Below are 16,774 nucleotides of genomic sequence, written 5' to 3'. Positions count from 1 at the left end.
CACTCTGGTCTCGGTGCTAAACGCAAGCGACACATGGGAAGTGTGTCTTAAAGCCTTAGCTGTGAGAGAAGGAGCTGCTGGATGTATGTTTGGTAATCTGGATGTTTTTTTTTTTTTTGCACGTGAAGTTGCTGCGGAAGCACCCATTTATTTTTGGCATTTGACATTAAAGCTCACCCTTTACAACATGGCACTAGTGACTCTACAGCGCTCCTGCTGCACTAGAGTCTGAGTGGATTTCTAAGTGGTTGATTTTTACTTCTTGGGAACAGACAGGACACTTTTAACCATGGAGTCCCTCTGTGGGAGCAGGCGCTGAAAGACGGTGAGTGAGCAGGGGGTTTTCTTCTGTCTGATTTTATTGGAGCATGATGAAGATTCATAAGGGATCCTTTCATTCAAACACTGCTTTGAGGTAAATCTAGAATTAGAATTCAACTTTATTGTCACACACTGTCACAGGTACAAACCAACAAAATGTAGTTTGCATCTATCCAGAAGTGCTATACAGGATATAAATATATAAACGTGTAAAGAAACTAAATGGTTTATATAAACGTAGTAATTGTAAAAGGCTATAAAATAAATATGAAAGCTATGAACAGATTATACAGGAAAATTAAATATATATATATATTAGTGGGGTTATAATATAAATCTAGGTTGTGATTTTAACTGCAATGGACACTGCTTAAAATCGCATGAATAATCAGACTAGAAATCCAATCAAATCAACCGTTGAGTAAATCAGGTCTAACACTCTGTTTTGCAATTTCTCCACCCTGTGTGTAAAAACAATTTGAATCTTAAGTTTTAAACAATACCAACATGATCCCACACTAAAAAATGAGGATGCAAACGTATTTGATTTATAGGTAGGAGGTAAAAAAGAACATTGTACAAGCATCTTTTCCCACTAGGATAGTTTTCTACACGTTTAATAAGGTAGACTCACGCAAAGCAGGATCTTTTACCACTCACAATCACTGGACCAAAGTCCTGCGCTTACTCCTAAATTCTCTTCAGCTAACACCACCACATTCTTAAAGGATTTTACCCTGGGAATGATCTTGCTTCAGGATAAGTATGTTGAATCTCCACTGAATCCTTTGTGTTCATTTAGCCAAAGATTTCCAGAGCAATTCATGATTTATTTTAAATTTTCCAATGAAGACCAGTATTTACAACAAAGATCTGTATTTAAAATATCCAAATTCCCAGGGCCTTGGAAGAGAACTGGGCCCACAGTACCACAGAGCCTCAACCTTACTTAACAGTATGGATTATGACCCTTTTACCAACTGCTTTTTGTTTCATGCTGGAGTGTAAAAAAACAAAACAACTTTCAGTGTCAATCCTGTCCTGATTTAGCAAACTCTATACATGCACTCACCGGCCACTTTATTAGGTACACCTGTCCAACTGCTCGTTAACACTTAATTTCTAAGCAGCCAATCACATGGCGGCAACTCAGTGCATTTAGGCATGTAGACATGGTCAAGACAATCTCCTGCAGTTGAAACCGAGCATCAGTATGGGGAAGAAAGGTGATTTGAGTGACTTTGAACGTGGCATGATTGTTGGTGCCAGAATGGCTGGTCTGAGTATTTCAGAAACTGCTGATCTACAAGGATTTTCATGCACAACCATCTCTAGGGTTTACAGAGAATGGTCCGAAAAAGAAAAAACATCCAGTGAGCGGCAGTTCTGTGGGTGGAAATGCCTTGTTGATGCCAGAGGACAGAGGAGAATGGCCAGACTGGTTCGAGCTGATAGAAGGGCAACAATGACTCAAGTAACCACCCGTTACAACCAAGGTGGGCAGAAGAGCATCTCTGAACGCACAGTACGTCGAACTTTGAGGCAGATGGGCTACAGCAGCAGAAGACCACACCGGGTGCCACTCCTTTCAGCTAAGAACAGGAAACTGAGGCTACAGTTTGCACAAGCTCATTGAAATTGGACAATAGAAGATTGGAAAAACGTTGCCTGGTCTGATGAGTCTCAATTTCTGCTGCAATATTCGGATGGTAGGGTCAGAATTTGGCGTCTACAACATGAAAGCATGGATCCATCCTGCCTTGTATCAACGGTTCAGGCTGGTGGTGGTGGTGTCATGGTGTGGGGAATATTTTCTTGGCACTCTTTGGGCCCCTTGGTACCAATTGAGCATCATTGCAACGCCACAGCCTACCTGAGTATTGTTGCTGACCATGTCCATCCCTTTATGACCACAATGTACCCAACTTCTGATGGCTACTTTCAGCAGGATAATGCGCCATGTCATAAAGCTGGAATCATCTCAGACTGGTTTCTTGAACATGACAATGAGTTCACTGTACTCAAATGGCCTCCACAGTCTAGATCTCAATCCAATAGAGCATCTTTGGGATGTGGTAGAACGGGAGATTCGCATCATGGCTGTGCAGCCGACAAATCTGCTGCAACTGTGTGATGCCATCATGTCAATATGGACCAAACTCCCTGAGGAATGCTTCCAGCACCTTGTTGAATCTATGCCACGAAGAATTGAGGCAGTTCTGAAGGCAAAAGGGAGTCCAACCCGTTACTAGTACATAATAAAGTGGCCTGTGAGTGTATAGCTCTGTGTTAACAGGAAATAAAATTTATTTCTTAAGCTGTTTCTGAATGAAATGTTCTCTAGTGTTTTCTATTCAGAGGAACGGCTGATAAAATCTGCCTCTGCATGATTTAAAGGAAATGTGAAGTCACTAACCCAGTCCACCCAGTGCCTGATTCTCTAGTGTCTCTTGGTGGACTGGATATTTAGCAAACATTGGCAAAATGCTATTGTTGTTGTTATTGAAAAGGTCATTAGTCTATCTCAGAAATAAGATGCAAAAAGTGACTAAAAGTTATTCAACACATAGATCAAAAACAAATATCAAGCTTAGCTCCGGTATTTGATTATGCCAATAATTGTACTAATATAGTTTGAGGAAATTAGTCTGTGTGATGTCATTCCACTGCAGTAAAACTATGGAATTTAGTGGCATCAGAAGGTATTGAGCATTAATGCACATACATTAAAAACCTCAGTGTTGTTTTGTGCATGTTTAGTTCTTGCAGCTCTCTTTGACGTATAAGAGGAAAACTTTTACTTACCTTTCGGACGTGAACCAGCGCTGCTTCATCATGACCAAAGAGGAGGAGATCCCAGACTGGGTGGGAGCACAGGAGTTCTACGACAAGTACGAACCCAAGGAGATCCTGGGCCGGTATGTGTTTGGAGTGCAACATTCAGAATTACTGAGGGTATTTCCATTCCTTTTGGGTGATGACAAATATTTTTTATAATGATCTATGAATTGAGACCCATTTCAGCTGTTAGTTTTTAGCCTGTAAATCAGTTTTAGTCCCATTATGTCAATTTAAACAAACTCTAATCTATTTTATGTTGGTAAAACGGGACACTTTAAAAGAAAACAGTCTTAATTAAGAAGTAGCTATATCTGCAGGTAATAGAGAATCAATCATCATTATTGTCATTTTCAACCAATTATATTTTTATGAACATTTTGCTCAGAATGCATAAAAATAAAAAAAAAGATAAAAACAAAATCACATAAAACACTATGAGGCATGTGAAGAGGAAAAGTGGATAATTTACAGCAATTGAAAAATAAAACGCTAGAAAAACGATCTAGAAATATGTAAAAAAAAAAAATCATCAATTCATTTCAGGTAAATAAGATAATTTTCCAATGGAATGAGTTTTTTTTACTCTTAAAATAAGATAATAGATAATATGCACTTGAAATAAGACAATGCAATTGTTTTTTCTTATTTTAAATGTAAATTGTTTTATTGTCAAAGTGTCTTACTTACTTCTTTAAGCCAAGAAAAAATGCAACTATCTAAAGAAAAAAAAAAGGCATATTTAGATTTCATTTTTTGCAGTGTATAAAGTAGATCTCCTTTCCTTAGAGGCTGATGTGCTTCAGTTAACCTTCAGTTATGCAGTTCCAGGCTATCATCTATTTACTTTTTCTTATCTTGCTTGATTATTTTAACTTTGTGCATTTCAACATTTTTTTTTTTTCTGCATCTAACTCATCTCCTTAGGGGGGAGCGAGCTGCCATTGTCCATTGGAGCTTTCTGGGATAGGCTCACAGGACAAAGGCTAACCACACAGGCCATGACTCCCCGTAATTCTGTTGGACAGGCTCTATCTAACTGTTTTTAGGATTTCACTCCTGCGGTTATTATTAGGGAACTTTTTCATTTCTGATACGATATCAATATTGCAGTTTTGAGAACTGACCAATACTGATATTGACCTGATACAATATTACCTCAAATCATACAAGCTTTCATAAGTAAAGGCTTAATAAGTAATATTACCAAAACAGAGAACAAAATTCAACAACATAAGGTCAGAGAACAACTGACTCATGTTATATTAAGCAATGGGTTAAACTTTAACAGAAGCTGACTGATTTTATCTGTTTGCTAATATTGGAATTTTTTGGTCAAAATCAGACCAATATCCCACATTGATATAACCCATATAGCCTGATGACATCACTGGTTGTTATCAAGCTTAAGTCTGGCTACTTAAGTTGAATTTTTATTTTTTGACAGAGGTGAATAATATTTTCCCAAAGGGAGCAGTTAAGATAAATATCCCTTAATACGTTTCATGACAATTTCAAAGCATTTCAAATCGACTGCTGTTATCTTTGTTTGATATTCCAATTAGTTTGATAATTGGGTGCAGAAAAAAACTCAAAGATGGAAGAAAGATTTTGAAAACTGTTCATCCTATTCTTACTGTTATGTTTTTTAACCTCTATTTGCACTCACTTGCAATCAATACACAAACATTAAATAAACACTTAGAAAAATGTATAACAGAAAATAAGTGGGTTAAAAAATAAGTCAGCATAAAAGCAAGAAGAAAAGTAAAAATAAAAGTTAAAATATATATTTTTAGACAAATAATCGATTAATTGTAGATATATCAAATTTTTATTATTTTGTCCCGTTTAATGGCACACAAATTCATATTATTTGCTAGTTTTTCAAACAGTTTTATATTATTAAGTCCTTCATTTTTTTCTGTATGTGTTTTTATTTATGGCAGGTTTGGTCTTTGGTCGATCTGTAACAAAATATTCAAATTAAATACATCAAAGTTTTCTGTTTGTGAAATTCAAAACTGTGAAAACACATCTTAAAGGGCACTGTGCACGTCTGTCTTTATGTTTCCACTGATTTTTTTCTGTGGAGGGAATGGTCTAAAATACCTGCTGCTCTGATTATCATTCCCCGCTGCCTCTAAGATGGTGGCTGTTATGTAAGCCTCAGCGTGCAGAAGGCAGCATTCATTAACTTCCACACGTTGTGGACAAAGGTTATAGTGTTAGGAGGGTCTGGGGACCGATGGTCATGCCGGGTGATTGCGTAACGTCAGTGTCTTTCTCCCATACAGGTCAGCAGGTCGTTGGAAGTGAGGAAATTATGTTCATTGGTAGTCAGGTCCACATACTTAGTTTCATTAAGTTAAACTCAGGGATCTGACTCAACCTTTAAAAACCAACTTCCTCAGACTATAATAATTTAGATTTTAAATCTGTTGTTCCTGTAAATCACCAAAAGGTGAATAAAATCATGAGCTACTTAAAAAAATAAAAACACAGAGATTGTGTCTGAAGTGAACAAAAGTGTCACATTTGTGCTCAGATGTTGGTTGACGTTTTCTTCTCTGACAGGGGGGTGAGCAGTGTGGTACGCCGCTGTGTGAACAAGCGCACCGATCAGGAGTTTGCTGTAAAGATCATAGACATTACCCCATCTGACAAAATTACCCCGCAGGAGATTGAGGAGATCAGAGAGGCGACGGTGAAGGAGATTGACATCCTTAAGAAAGTCTGTGGGAAGGAAAACATCAGTAAGCACTTTTCCTAATCTCTAAATGTCCGATGATGCTCAGATATCAGCTGATCCACTGATGAAGTGATTTCTTGTCTCCAGTACAGCTCAAAGACTGCTACGAGTCCAAAGCTTTCTTCTTCCTGGTTTTTGATCTGTAAGTGTTGCGGTTTATGTTAGATTTACACGTCTAACCGCTCAAATAAGCTGCAGCCTATGTTTCATTTTCCTCCTCCCAGGATGAAGAGAGGGGAACTTTTTGACTACCTCACGGAGAAAGTAACTTTGTCAGAAAGGGAAACCAGGTCTGTAAGCCAGCTTTACCAACATTACTCCCTGTAATGTTTTTTTAAACAGATAAATGTTCATTTAGGAAGATTATGCGTGCTTTGCTGGAGGTGGTCCAGTTCCTCCACGACCAGAACATCGTTCACCGGGACCTAAAGCCTGAGAACATCCTGTTGGATGACAACATGAACATCAAACTCACAGACTTTGGCTTCGCCGTGCAGATCCAGCCAGGACAGACACTCAAAGGTGGGTGGAGGTTTTCAGTGGAGTCACAAGTCAAACCAATAGTCCCTTAAATCCTATATCTGCTACAAAATTCACTGACAACCTCAAGCTTTGACTTAAGGATAGAGATCAGCTCCAGCATCACTTCCTGTAAGATCAGTTGATACGTTTAGTGCCCTCCACAAGGAAAACTGCTATCTTTCCTTCTTACACAACCTGCTGTTTCATTAGAGCAACAGTTGGTGCTTTGGGGGGGCATGAATCTGGATCTAGTTGCAAAGCGTGCTTCCTGCTATGAACAGCACAGGACACTCTGATCTATTGGCTGCAGCCAGAGGGCCGTGGTATGCTGACCTTTCTAACTAGACTTCCCAGAAACCTTAAGATCATCAGCAGCAGAAACTGCCGATGAAGTGAACTTGGTGGACTCCAAGGGTTAGGACCGGCGTCTAATTAAGCTTGATGCAGCCATCCTCTGGTAACCGTAAAATATGCTAGACAAAAGTCAATAGATAAGCCTTAATTCAACTTTTAGTAGATGTATTTTTAAACACAAAAGACAGGAGAAGTTTTGCTTTGTTAGTAAAATTATAAATCAGAAAATTTAAAGAAAAGGTGAAAAAAAAAGAAATAATGCAACCACTGAGCTTCCACATACGTAAATATTAAAACTCTTATTTTTTTTTTATTAATTTAGCATTTCTGTTGATAAAGGGAGGTAAAGGTTGATCTGACTTGGTTGGACATAAAGCATCTGCATTTTAAAGTTTCCAAACACATCAAGCTTAGAAATGTAATTATGCCCTAATCATATATGCTGAAATCATAGGTGGTTCTAGACAGGCCGGCAAGGCCCAGTGTCCTCTAGAACTGGTTTTTCCCTGTAATGAACACATATGATGCAAAATTGAAATATAGGGAAGTAATTTTTTCTTAAAATAGTGTATTTTCTCTTAATTTGAGCAAGTAAGTAAGAAAAAATGCAGACTATATAAGATGATATAAGTTTAAAATAATAAGAAAAAAAGAACTGTTTAATTTCAAGAGCTACAGTTATTATTCCTTTGAGGAATAATGTTATTTACTTTCTAAATTAAGGGAAAAATACTATAATCTTAAGAATTTTTTACTTATTTAGATCATTTTTTTTCTTATTATGATATGCAGTGACAGAAGAGACTGTAAATGATTTGTCCCTTTGACCTTTTTAATTTTTCTCCTTTATAATTTACGTTAATGATTAATGAGAAGTTACAGTCAGCTTTAACCTCCAGCCGTATTAAAAAGAGGATCACAGTTCTTATCTGTTGTGGCTGACTTTATAAACCAAACAATGCATCCTTACCTTTTTTTTGTTGTTATTCTGTTGTTCAGTGTCCCCCATGAAAAAACATTATTACGTGAATCTATAAGGAATAATAGGAATGGATTGTAAAAGCAATGGTAAATATCCTTTAATGACACATACTTTCGCTGCACATTACTGAACTCTGGGTTTAGCTTTTTTTTTTTTTTTGCTAAGTAGATCAAACTTTTTGTAACCTTCATTATTAAAAACAGATTTTCACTTAAACATAAAAAAATAAAATAATTATTTCTCCCTGTTTTACATTAAATCAGACAAAACCGTTCCTTTCCATACAGAGAGACATCAATGTCACTTTCAAACAATCAACTCACAGGCAGGGTCTAGACATCTGAGTTCAGCAGAGGAAAACAGTCAATTGTTATAAGAAAACTGAGGAGATCCTAATCAATCCTCGGATAAAGTTTTTCAAAGCCTAAAGGCGCCATTTTCATCTGACCAAACAATTAAAGAACACCGTAAACATCACGGGAATATTCTGTGATTATACCGTTTAGGAAGAAGACAGTTCTGTCCCAAACACTAACTTTGAGCAAAAACAAAAGACCTTTGAAAGTACTAGTTACTAGCACTAATAGAGGAAGCAGCCATTACTCCAAAGGCAACAAGAATAAATAAATAAAAACAGATTAAAGTCCCCAAATGCACTTTGGGACAAAATTAGAATGAGGGGAAGCTTGATAGCCTGACAACCCCACCAACTGAGAATACGATAATGGAAGCATTGGTGTTGTGAAACTTCATCCATGCAGTTAAAGCTTTGTTAGAAACAGGTCTTTCATGTCGACATTGACCCAATCATACAGTCTGAAAGGGGCTTAATGGAGGAAAGTCAGGTCCAAGTCTCATCACTAATTAGAATAAAGTGTTTGCAAAGCTAAAAAGTGGTGTGGTCTGCAGCTAAACCTACCAACCTGACTCAGTTGCAGCAGTTTGATCTGCAGGAATGGTCACACATTCCTGCACACTTTTGTGAGAAGCTAAAGGATGGGCCTCCATCATAGGTTATACAGTTAAAAAGGCATTTTACAGCTGACTTTTTTCCCCACAAAATTGACAAAAATTAAATCCTCTCATTGTATTCAGTTTATTTTAGAAAGGGACATTTTCTGGATTAATACTGTGATATTTAGACAACAGAATTTATTTGATTAAACATCCCTATTCACTAACATGTATATTGTAACTATTGCAGTATGTCTAAAAACAGAAAAATGTGCACTCAGCTTTTACAAGTTGGTTTCTGCCTATTTGAACATGTGTTTAATGCAGAAGTGTGTGGGACACCGGGTTACCTTGCTCCTGAGATCATCGAGTGCTCCATGGATCCAGAACACAAAGGATACGGCACGGCTGTTGACATGTAAGTATCCAGAGACTAATTGGTGCCCATCTCACATGGACAGTAAAAGGGGGATTTCAACTTTCCACGCTGACTCCATCTGTTCTGTGTTGGACTAATCAAAGCTTCGATCAGAGAGCTTGCTTATAGTTTCTGCTCAGAAAGGTCACAGACGTCTCTGTCGTTGATGCTTGTGTTTCCAGATGGAGCGCCGGTGTTATCATGTACACTCTGCTGGCCGGCTCGCCACCTTTCTGGCACAGAAAACAGATGCTGATGCTGCGGATGATCTTAGCAGGGACTTATGACTTCTCATCCCCAGAATGGGAGGATTGCTCTGATACAGTTAAAGATCTGGTAGGCTTTTTTTTTAAAAACCCAACATTAAGGTTTGTCTTTTTAAAATTTCAGCAAAAGTTTTAATAACCTAAAGCTAATATTATACTGTTTAAGATCTCCCGGATGTTGGTGGTGGACCCAAAGCAGCGTTTCACTGCATCTGATGCTCTGAACCACTCGTTTTTCTCTCAGTATGTAGTTAATGAAGTGCGGCAGTTCAGTCCATACAGGCGATTCAAGGTAAGAGATCCTTCTTCTCATTATCAAATGTCATCCAAAAATACAGTTGAATGTTTCACAGCCTGTAAATAAATTAAATTAGTATATTGCGTGTCTCCAACAGCACTGGGACAAATGTGTAACATTTTTGAGCTGAAGGTCTTTTAAAACTCGTGAAGTTTAAGTGCAGATTTTCTGTAGGTCTAAAGACTGAGCAGAGCGTCAAGGATGCTTCTTAAATCTCTTTTTTTTATGTCTGCGATCTGTTTTGGTTCTTTGCTGATCTTAAGAACAAAAAAAAAATGTTTTAGTTGAGATTGCATCAAAGCAGCCAGCTGCAATACCACTGGTACAGAAACATTAAAATATCTCCCTATTTAGCTCAAATCACCCAAAGAATTAAATGACTGGGAATTAAATGACTGGTTGCTGTTTGTTAGTGAACTTTCATAAATCAAGTAATCTTACTCCCACCACTGTGCCACGCGTGAATAATTTTCAGGAATATTCTTTAATATCTGTATCATTGGACAGTTATAGCCTGTATATTTCTGCAATTTCCCAGCTTGGGATAAATAAAGTACATCTATCTATATAATGCAGAGGTACCAAACCTTAAGAAAGTTTAATTTCAACATAAAATGTTATCAATTTTAGCTCATAAACTGTTACCTCCATCAGGTCATCTGCATGACTGTCCTCGCCACCATGCGAATCTATTGCCACTACCGCCGGGCCAAGCCTGTTACCAAGGAGGTGATTAAAAGCGACCCGTATGCAGTCAAGCCCATCCGCAAACTCATCGACGCCTGCGCCTTCAAGATCTACGGCCACTGGGTCAAGAAGGGCCAAACTCAGAACAGAGCCGCGCTTTTCGAGAACTCTCCAAAGACCATCCTGCTTTCTATAGCCACCGAGGCGGAAGAGTCGGGCCAACACAGCTGGTGATACGTCTGAACAACTGGGAATTACTTCTACTCAAGAAACTGAACTGGTAAAATCAGAACAGCCCTTAAGTGTCCTTGGAGGATGAGGGGAGAAGTGTGGGGGACGTACCTCCTAAAGCTTTTAGTCAGGGAAGCTTTTGGTTTTCTGTTTTACATAAAAAATATTCTGTAAAACGAGTTCTTAATATAGAGGAATATAGCCTCCACTGAAGTCTTCATCTTTTGTCAAAATATAGAAATGTTTCATTTAGGATCAGTTCGTATGTTCCCAAAATGTCAATCTTTAGTTTTGACTGAACTCAAACTGCATAGGCAAAAACAAAGGGAAAATGTGAGCTGCTCTAATGAAAGAATATTTTAATTTGTATAAACATATTTATTAAACTTTAATATTAAACCCACATCTAATCTTTAAAGACTTTTCATGGTTTTGTTTCTTGCATCTCTTCCAGAGAACTCAATTTATAACTAATGCTGAAAAGACAAAAAAACAAAACAATTTTGTCAATTTTCCTTTGTACTGACCACAAACATGTAAAGGTTTCCCTCCAGGGTTTCATTTTTTTCATGACCTTGAATGCTTGCTTTTCCAGATTCCATTGTTGCAGGACTTTACCGTAACCTGTATGGTGGTTCTATTGCTTGCATGAATCTACATGCTAGCCCAAATTTAGCAACATCCAAATTCGTCTTAGTCTTGTTAAAAGTAACATAACCAAAGTTGAGTTCCTCTTTAGTTTGAAAATTGGATTTTGTTACATTGCAATTAATTGCCTAGCCCAATTTAAAACACACACAAAAAGACAGTACACACAGGTTATTTTCAGCACAGTGACATGTTTATTATAAAAGTAGTGAGAAGCATTCACATAAATCTTTACAGGTCACTAAGTGCTTGTTTCTGGCACAGCCTCTCCCTGCAGTGTCCGTTTACAGCCTCATTTGTGGTCTGGCTCTGTCCAGGTGGGAGGCATATAGTCATGGTGTTACATGAAACAAGATGTTTCATGGAACACCTATGGACTGCAACTTTGACTCAAATAAATAACAAAGGAATGAAAATCTTTAAAAAAAAAAAAAAAAAAAAGACTTGAGTGTAGTTACCACAGAAAGAGCAGACTCCTCTCCTGTTTGGAATGTTGGCGCCCTGCAGGAAAAAATGTTTTTAAAGACATGCTATGAATGTTAAGTTTATCATTGTACTCTTTCCTGTGTAGCTGGATAATAGCTGAGGGAAGTGCCTATCCAGGTTATGTTGGCAGGGATGAGACGAGGCTGTTGCATGGTGTCTGACTGTATCCAGCACAGAGCCCAGCTGGAGCAGAATTCAGCCATGCCCAGGGTCACCTTTCCAGTGATCCCATTAATCATCTAATGTTTATAACTATTAAGGGTGGGAGTAAAACATACCGTCCAGAGTGAAGGTCAAGCCAGTTACATTAACAACTGAGTGTAGCAGAGCTCCATAATCCTCTGCTGCAGGACTGAAAAGCAAAAAGACCATAAATGGAAAAAAAAAATCTCATTTTTCTTCAATATAAAAACCGATTAGTTTTAAAGGAACTGTGTAGATTTCATTCAAAGGTTTCAAACAAATTGTTGTCACTCTGACATAAGAACAAGGCACATAAGGAGCACTCTGATCTAGTCAAGTCAGTTTGTGAAAAACAGTAATTTAGCATGGTGTCTGACTGTATTTACTACGTGCAAAGTAACACAGAATTCGGCCATGCATCCAAAAACATGCTTAACATTAAAACAAAGACCAGGAGGTTGGTAGGTTTTAGTTTTCACTCTCAAAACATGCTTAGTGTGGATGTTTGGAAGCATATGAAAAATACACAGCATACAAAAGTAAATAATAATTGAACTTTATTGATCTCACATTGGAGATATTAACCTCTCAATCCCCTCGAGGAGCAGTGGGCTGCCATTGTGCAGCGCACAGGCAGCAGTGTGGGGTTAGGGGTCTTGCTAAGAGAGGCAGAGTGGCAGTCTGTGGGCCCCAACCACTAGGCCGCCACTCCTCCCCCCCAGATGCATAGTGAGGCCCTATTGTTCGGCCTAAACAGGATGTTAGAAGCTTGGACATGCTTTGTACCAGTTTATCATGGAAGGTTCTGGTTATGAATGAGTAGTATGTAAATAAACTAGTTATGTATTACCTCACATAGCTTCTTAAAGTGCTGTAAATACAAACTGAGGGAAAATCTTAAAGAATTAGTTAAGTACTTTACAAAAAAAAGTCTTTAGTGTCACTTTTCATGCATGTTTCCTCCTGCTGCCACATGAGGGCAGCGTTATGAATGAGTCTATAGGTTCTAAAGTTGTAATGTGCAGTGATAAGACAAATAAAAGCAGACACCAGCTGTTTGGTTGAGTTAAATCAAAACTTAATGCAGCTTAGTGTGACAGTGTCTTAATTTATCTTCGTGGTGCAAACAAACAGAGCATAATCTCTCTGCTGTCTGTCTCCAACTATCTTCTCCAGATAAAAACTTAAATTATAAGCTTTGCTGCTGCTTAATTTCTGTTTTTAACGTGGATATTAAGCCTGCAGTTAAAATGCTGATTATATTGTTATATTTAAATTGCTACACATTTTGTTCTATTTATTGCGTGGTTTTGTTTAGACAAAGAGGAATTAGAAATAATCGATTTCTTTTATTAAGATCAATCAAAAGGTCTATCTTAAACCTGCATTTTGTAAAAAAAAAAAAAAAAAAAATGTTTAGTTTAAATTGGAGGGAAAGCGAGGGCTCAGGACTTCCTCCAGGAAACCAGTTAGCTCATGTGATGAGCTAACCTGGGCCTGTGGGCTTTCAATCAGCCCTGTCGACACCTACATATCAAGCTAAGAAATGTTTCTGACTGCTAGCATAACAATTTGACAATAACCACATTTCCCAAGATTATTTGAGCCATTTTTTTGCTAATCCATGACCATGTGCGCTTCTCATCCTCACCTTCTAGCATCTCATGGTGATGACTGCAGTCAGGCCGCCGCTTTCACGCTCCTCCTATAGCAAACACACCACCAACATTATAATTAACTTACATACATTTACAGAAGACAACTTATTATCCAATGTTAAACATACATTTAGCCGTGAAGCGTCGCTTCCGCATTCAAACCAGATGTTAACCAAACAACTTTAGATTTAAAACGAAGAACATTTACACCTGATGACCTAAGTGGGCCAAATTCACTCTCGCACCTTTTAAATTGCATCTTTATCAAAGAATTCCTACATAATATCCCCTCTAACATCAACTGAAACCTACCTAAGCCAGCGTGGCCAAAGAGCATCTTTCTTCTTCTTCCCCTCAGAGCGCTTCTTCCTAGCGGTTCAAATCAGCAACGCAACTCATTAGCGCCCCCACTAAACTACAACCTGCTTCTTCTTTTCTATTATGGAGGATCGCACGCAACCTTTAGCTGCATACCGCCACCTACTGTACATGAGTGTGTAGCAAAATTACTTTACGTCATATGCTATTTTTAAATTTTGTATTCTGTAGATTAATAAATGATGCTTTCCTTAATCTGTGAATATCCTTTATATTTCCTTCATTTCCCAATATTCCTTTAAGACTCCATTCCTTGCCTGTCCTTCCAACCAATCTTCTCAATTTCTCCCTTTCATGTTCATAAGTTTTACAGTTCATCAATACATGTTCTACATTTTCTTTTTTCCACATCCTTCACATTTGTCATTATTTCCCTCCCTGTTAAATATAAATTGTCATTTAAATAGGTATGACCCACTCTTAATATGATGATTATTACTTCTTCCCTTCTGTTTCTCTCATTAATGATTTTATTTAATACTGATTTTCGTACCTTATGTAATCCTCTTCCTTTCTTTTCTTCGTTCCACCTCTTTTGCTATTTTTCCATTTCTTTACTCTTAATAAGTGATTTACCTTCCCCTTTCCCTAAAGGAATTTTAATGGTTATTGTTCCCTCTAATGCCCCTTTTGCCAATTTATCTTCCTTTTCATTGCCTTTTACAGCTTCAAGTGCTGGAACCCAACATAACCAAATATCAATTTCACCCCTATATAATCTGAATAGACTGTGCTGGATTTCTAATACTAAATGTTTTCTATCATTTCTGTCTCCCTGAATACTTTTTAAAACTGCTTTGGAATCTGTACAGACCACCACCCTATCTGGTCTAACCTCCTCTACCCATTGTAAGCTTAGTATAATTGCCACCATTTCGGCTGTGAAAACAGAGAGTTGATCTAATATTCTTTTAGAAATATATATTTTAAACTCTGGTATATAGATTCATATTACCAGACATCTTTTTAAATTCTTAGAACCATCTGAATATATTTTAAGGTAGTTATAATATGAGTTTCTTAAATATAAAACTACAACCTGTACTGCAAGACTTTTTTTCTAAGTTTAAACAAAAAAAAAAGTTTTACGCCTTTAAAATGTGACCTTTACATTTTTGTGAATTGCTATTTTATTCTCCTTGTAAAAGATTAAATAAGTTTAAATATTTCATGCTTTAGATAGATTCATAAACCCATTCTACTTGCTTAATGCCAAAACAGCATCAGATTTGTATTAATGTTGAAGGTTTCTATGCCTTTAACTAAAGTAAATCAAACTGAAATGTCCACCATGAGAAACATATATAGATTTACCACCAAGTGTGAAAAAACAACAATTTCAATTCTGAACTCCGTCCAGTAAATTGAAAGAGGTTTGTGAAACCTTTTTCTGAATTTTTACCGAAGCCAAAAAGTTTAACACAAAATAATACTGCAAAATACAAAGTAAATACTAGCCAAATTTGAGGAAAGTAATGAATAAACTCTCCCAAAAAATGTCTCATTATTTCTAGGATTTGGTAAGTATGGGAAAAAAAAGCAAGAACCCACACTGACAGGATACACTTAATCTGATTTGAATCAGATAATTAGTAAAAAAAATGTGTATTTGTCTTTCCATACATTCTACATAACAACAGCAGTTTTTCAGCCGGGGCTGCATAGTGATGTTTTTCACATGTTCTCCCTGTGCATGCATGGGTTCTCTCTTGGTACTCTGCCTTCCTCTCACAGTCCAAAACATGACTTTTAGGTTAGTTGGCATCTCTAAATTGTCCCTAGGTGTGAGTGTGTGTGCCTGTAAGTATGTCTCTATGTTGACCTGCAATGGACTGATGACCTGTGCAGAGTGTAGCATTCATTTCACCCATAGAAGAGCACACTGCCAGGAGAAACATGCAAGAATTAATACACAATGAATATGATTTAAAAAAGTATTTTATTATCAGTTTGTCTTGCATACATCAGTATGTCCAACCCTCAAGGCTTTATAAGACACAAATATATACATAAATGTAAATGACAGATAAAATGGACATCTATTTAACTTAAACATTTTCCTCTTATCATCATCACTGAAGCAGAGCACTTCAGGCTTTTTAACCAATAATGTCTTCAACAATGCATTTGTGAAATTATCATACAAAGAGCAATATAACAAAGAAGGCTATAATACAAAAAGTCTGTTTTCTCAAAATGTCCCTAAAATACAGATATTACATATTATTTTAGCTGAGCTTTTGTTATCATTTTATTTTATGGAAACAATGCAATATTTAGTTTGTTGGCATAAATAAAGTTGTATGTTTCAAAACTAACTCTCATCCTGATCATGTATATTGTCGATGGCTCCATTTGAGAAGAAACTGAATTCCACCATCGTTCATCAACACCTATGCAGATATGTTTTTTCTTCTCTTTTAGTTCTTTAGAAATGTTACAATACTAACCTATACCTTTTGTCAACCGTTATTATTATTATTATTATATTTATTATATCTACTGAATTCTACAACAAAAGATCATATTTAGGATACTATAACTTGTTTTGTGAACAGTGGAGCTTTTGAGTCCATTCTCTAAATGTTTTACAACTTTGTAAAAGTAATATTACAAACTGAAAAGTGTTTTTTTTATTTTGCAATATTTTCATGAGATAATTGTTGTACATTTTTCTGTTTAAGAAACAACATGGCAGTAAATTTAACTCTGAGTTATTGTGCTATTAAACTTTCATTTTTTTTTTATAAATAAGCATGCCTAAGTAAACAAACAATTATTAGAAAACAATCTATATC

General features: G+C 36.9%; 1 protein-coding gene, 1 long non-coding RNA gene and 1 other non-coding gene across 3 annotated transcripts; 1 reads left to right on the top strand and 2 right to left on the bottom strand.

The window, feature by feature from the left end:
* Positions 1-27: 27 nt before the first annotated feature.
* On the top strand, positions 28-11,116 carry LOC119782813 (phosphorylase b kinase gamma catalytic chain, skeletal muscle/heart isoform-like). Its single transcript, XM_038283976.1, has 10 exons — positions 28-325; positions 3,082-3,239; positions 5,737-5,915; positions 5,999-6,053; positions 6,136-6,201; positions 6,270-6,433; positions 9,051-9,141; positions 9,324-9,477; positions 9,574-9,699; positions 10,360-11,116. The coding sequence occupies exons 2-10, from the start codon at positions 3,157-3,159 to the stop codon at positions 10,624-10,626; spliced, it is 1,185 nt and encodes a 394-aa protein (XP_038139904.1). The 5' UTR covers positions 28-325; positions 3,082-3,156; the 3' UTR covers positions 10,627-11,116.
* A 326-nt stretch (positions 11,117-11,442) lies between these two features.
* Positions 11,443-14,001, bottom strand: LOC119782815. The gene is made up of 4 exons (XR_005280708.1): positions 13,911-14,001; positions 13,592-13,645; positions 12,036-12,109; positions 11,443-11,772 (listed from the first exon to the last, which is right to left on the bottom strand). It is a non-coding gene; the product is annotated as an uncharacterized LOC119782815 (long non-coding RNA).
* Positions 12,220-12,358, bottom strand: LOC119782852. The gene has a single exon (XR_005280718.1). It is a non-coding gene; the product is annotated as a small nucleolar RNA SNORA15 (small nucleolar RNA).
* Positions 14,002-16,774: the final 2,773 nt, after the last annotated feature.

Source organism: Cyprinodon tularosa, unplaced genomic scaffold (assembly GCF_016077235.1).
Source record: "Cyprinodon tularosa strain WSP-4 unplaced genomic scaffold, ASM1607723v1 ctg198, whole genome shotgun sequence".
NCBI lineage: Eukaryota > Metazoa > Chordata > Actinopteri > Cyprinodontiformes > Cyprinodontidae > Cyprinodon > Cyprinodon tularosa.
This window is presented reverse-complemented; position numbering and strand designations above follow the sequence as displayed.

Excerpts from the sequence above, each read along its gene's own strand:
- LOC119782813 (XM_038283976.1), top strand. The coding sequence starts at position 3,157 with ATGACCAAAGAGGAGGAGATCCCAGACTGGGTGGGAGCACAGGAGTTC. Across the intron at positions 6,434-9,050 it reads GCCAGGACAGACACTCAAAG|AAGTGTGTGGGACACCGGGT; the intron begins GTGGGTGGAGGT and ends TGTTTAATGCAG. Across the intron at positions 9,700-10,359 it reads GTCCATACAGGCGATTCAAG|GTCATCTGCATGACTGTCCT; the intron begins GTAAGAGATCCT and ends TACCTCCATCAG.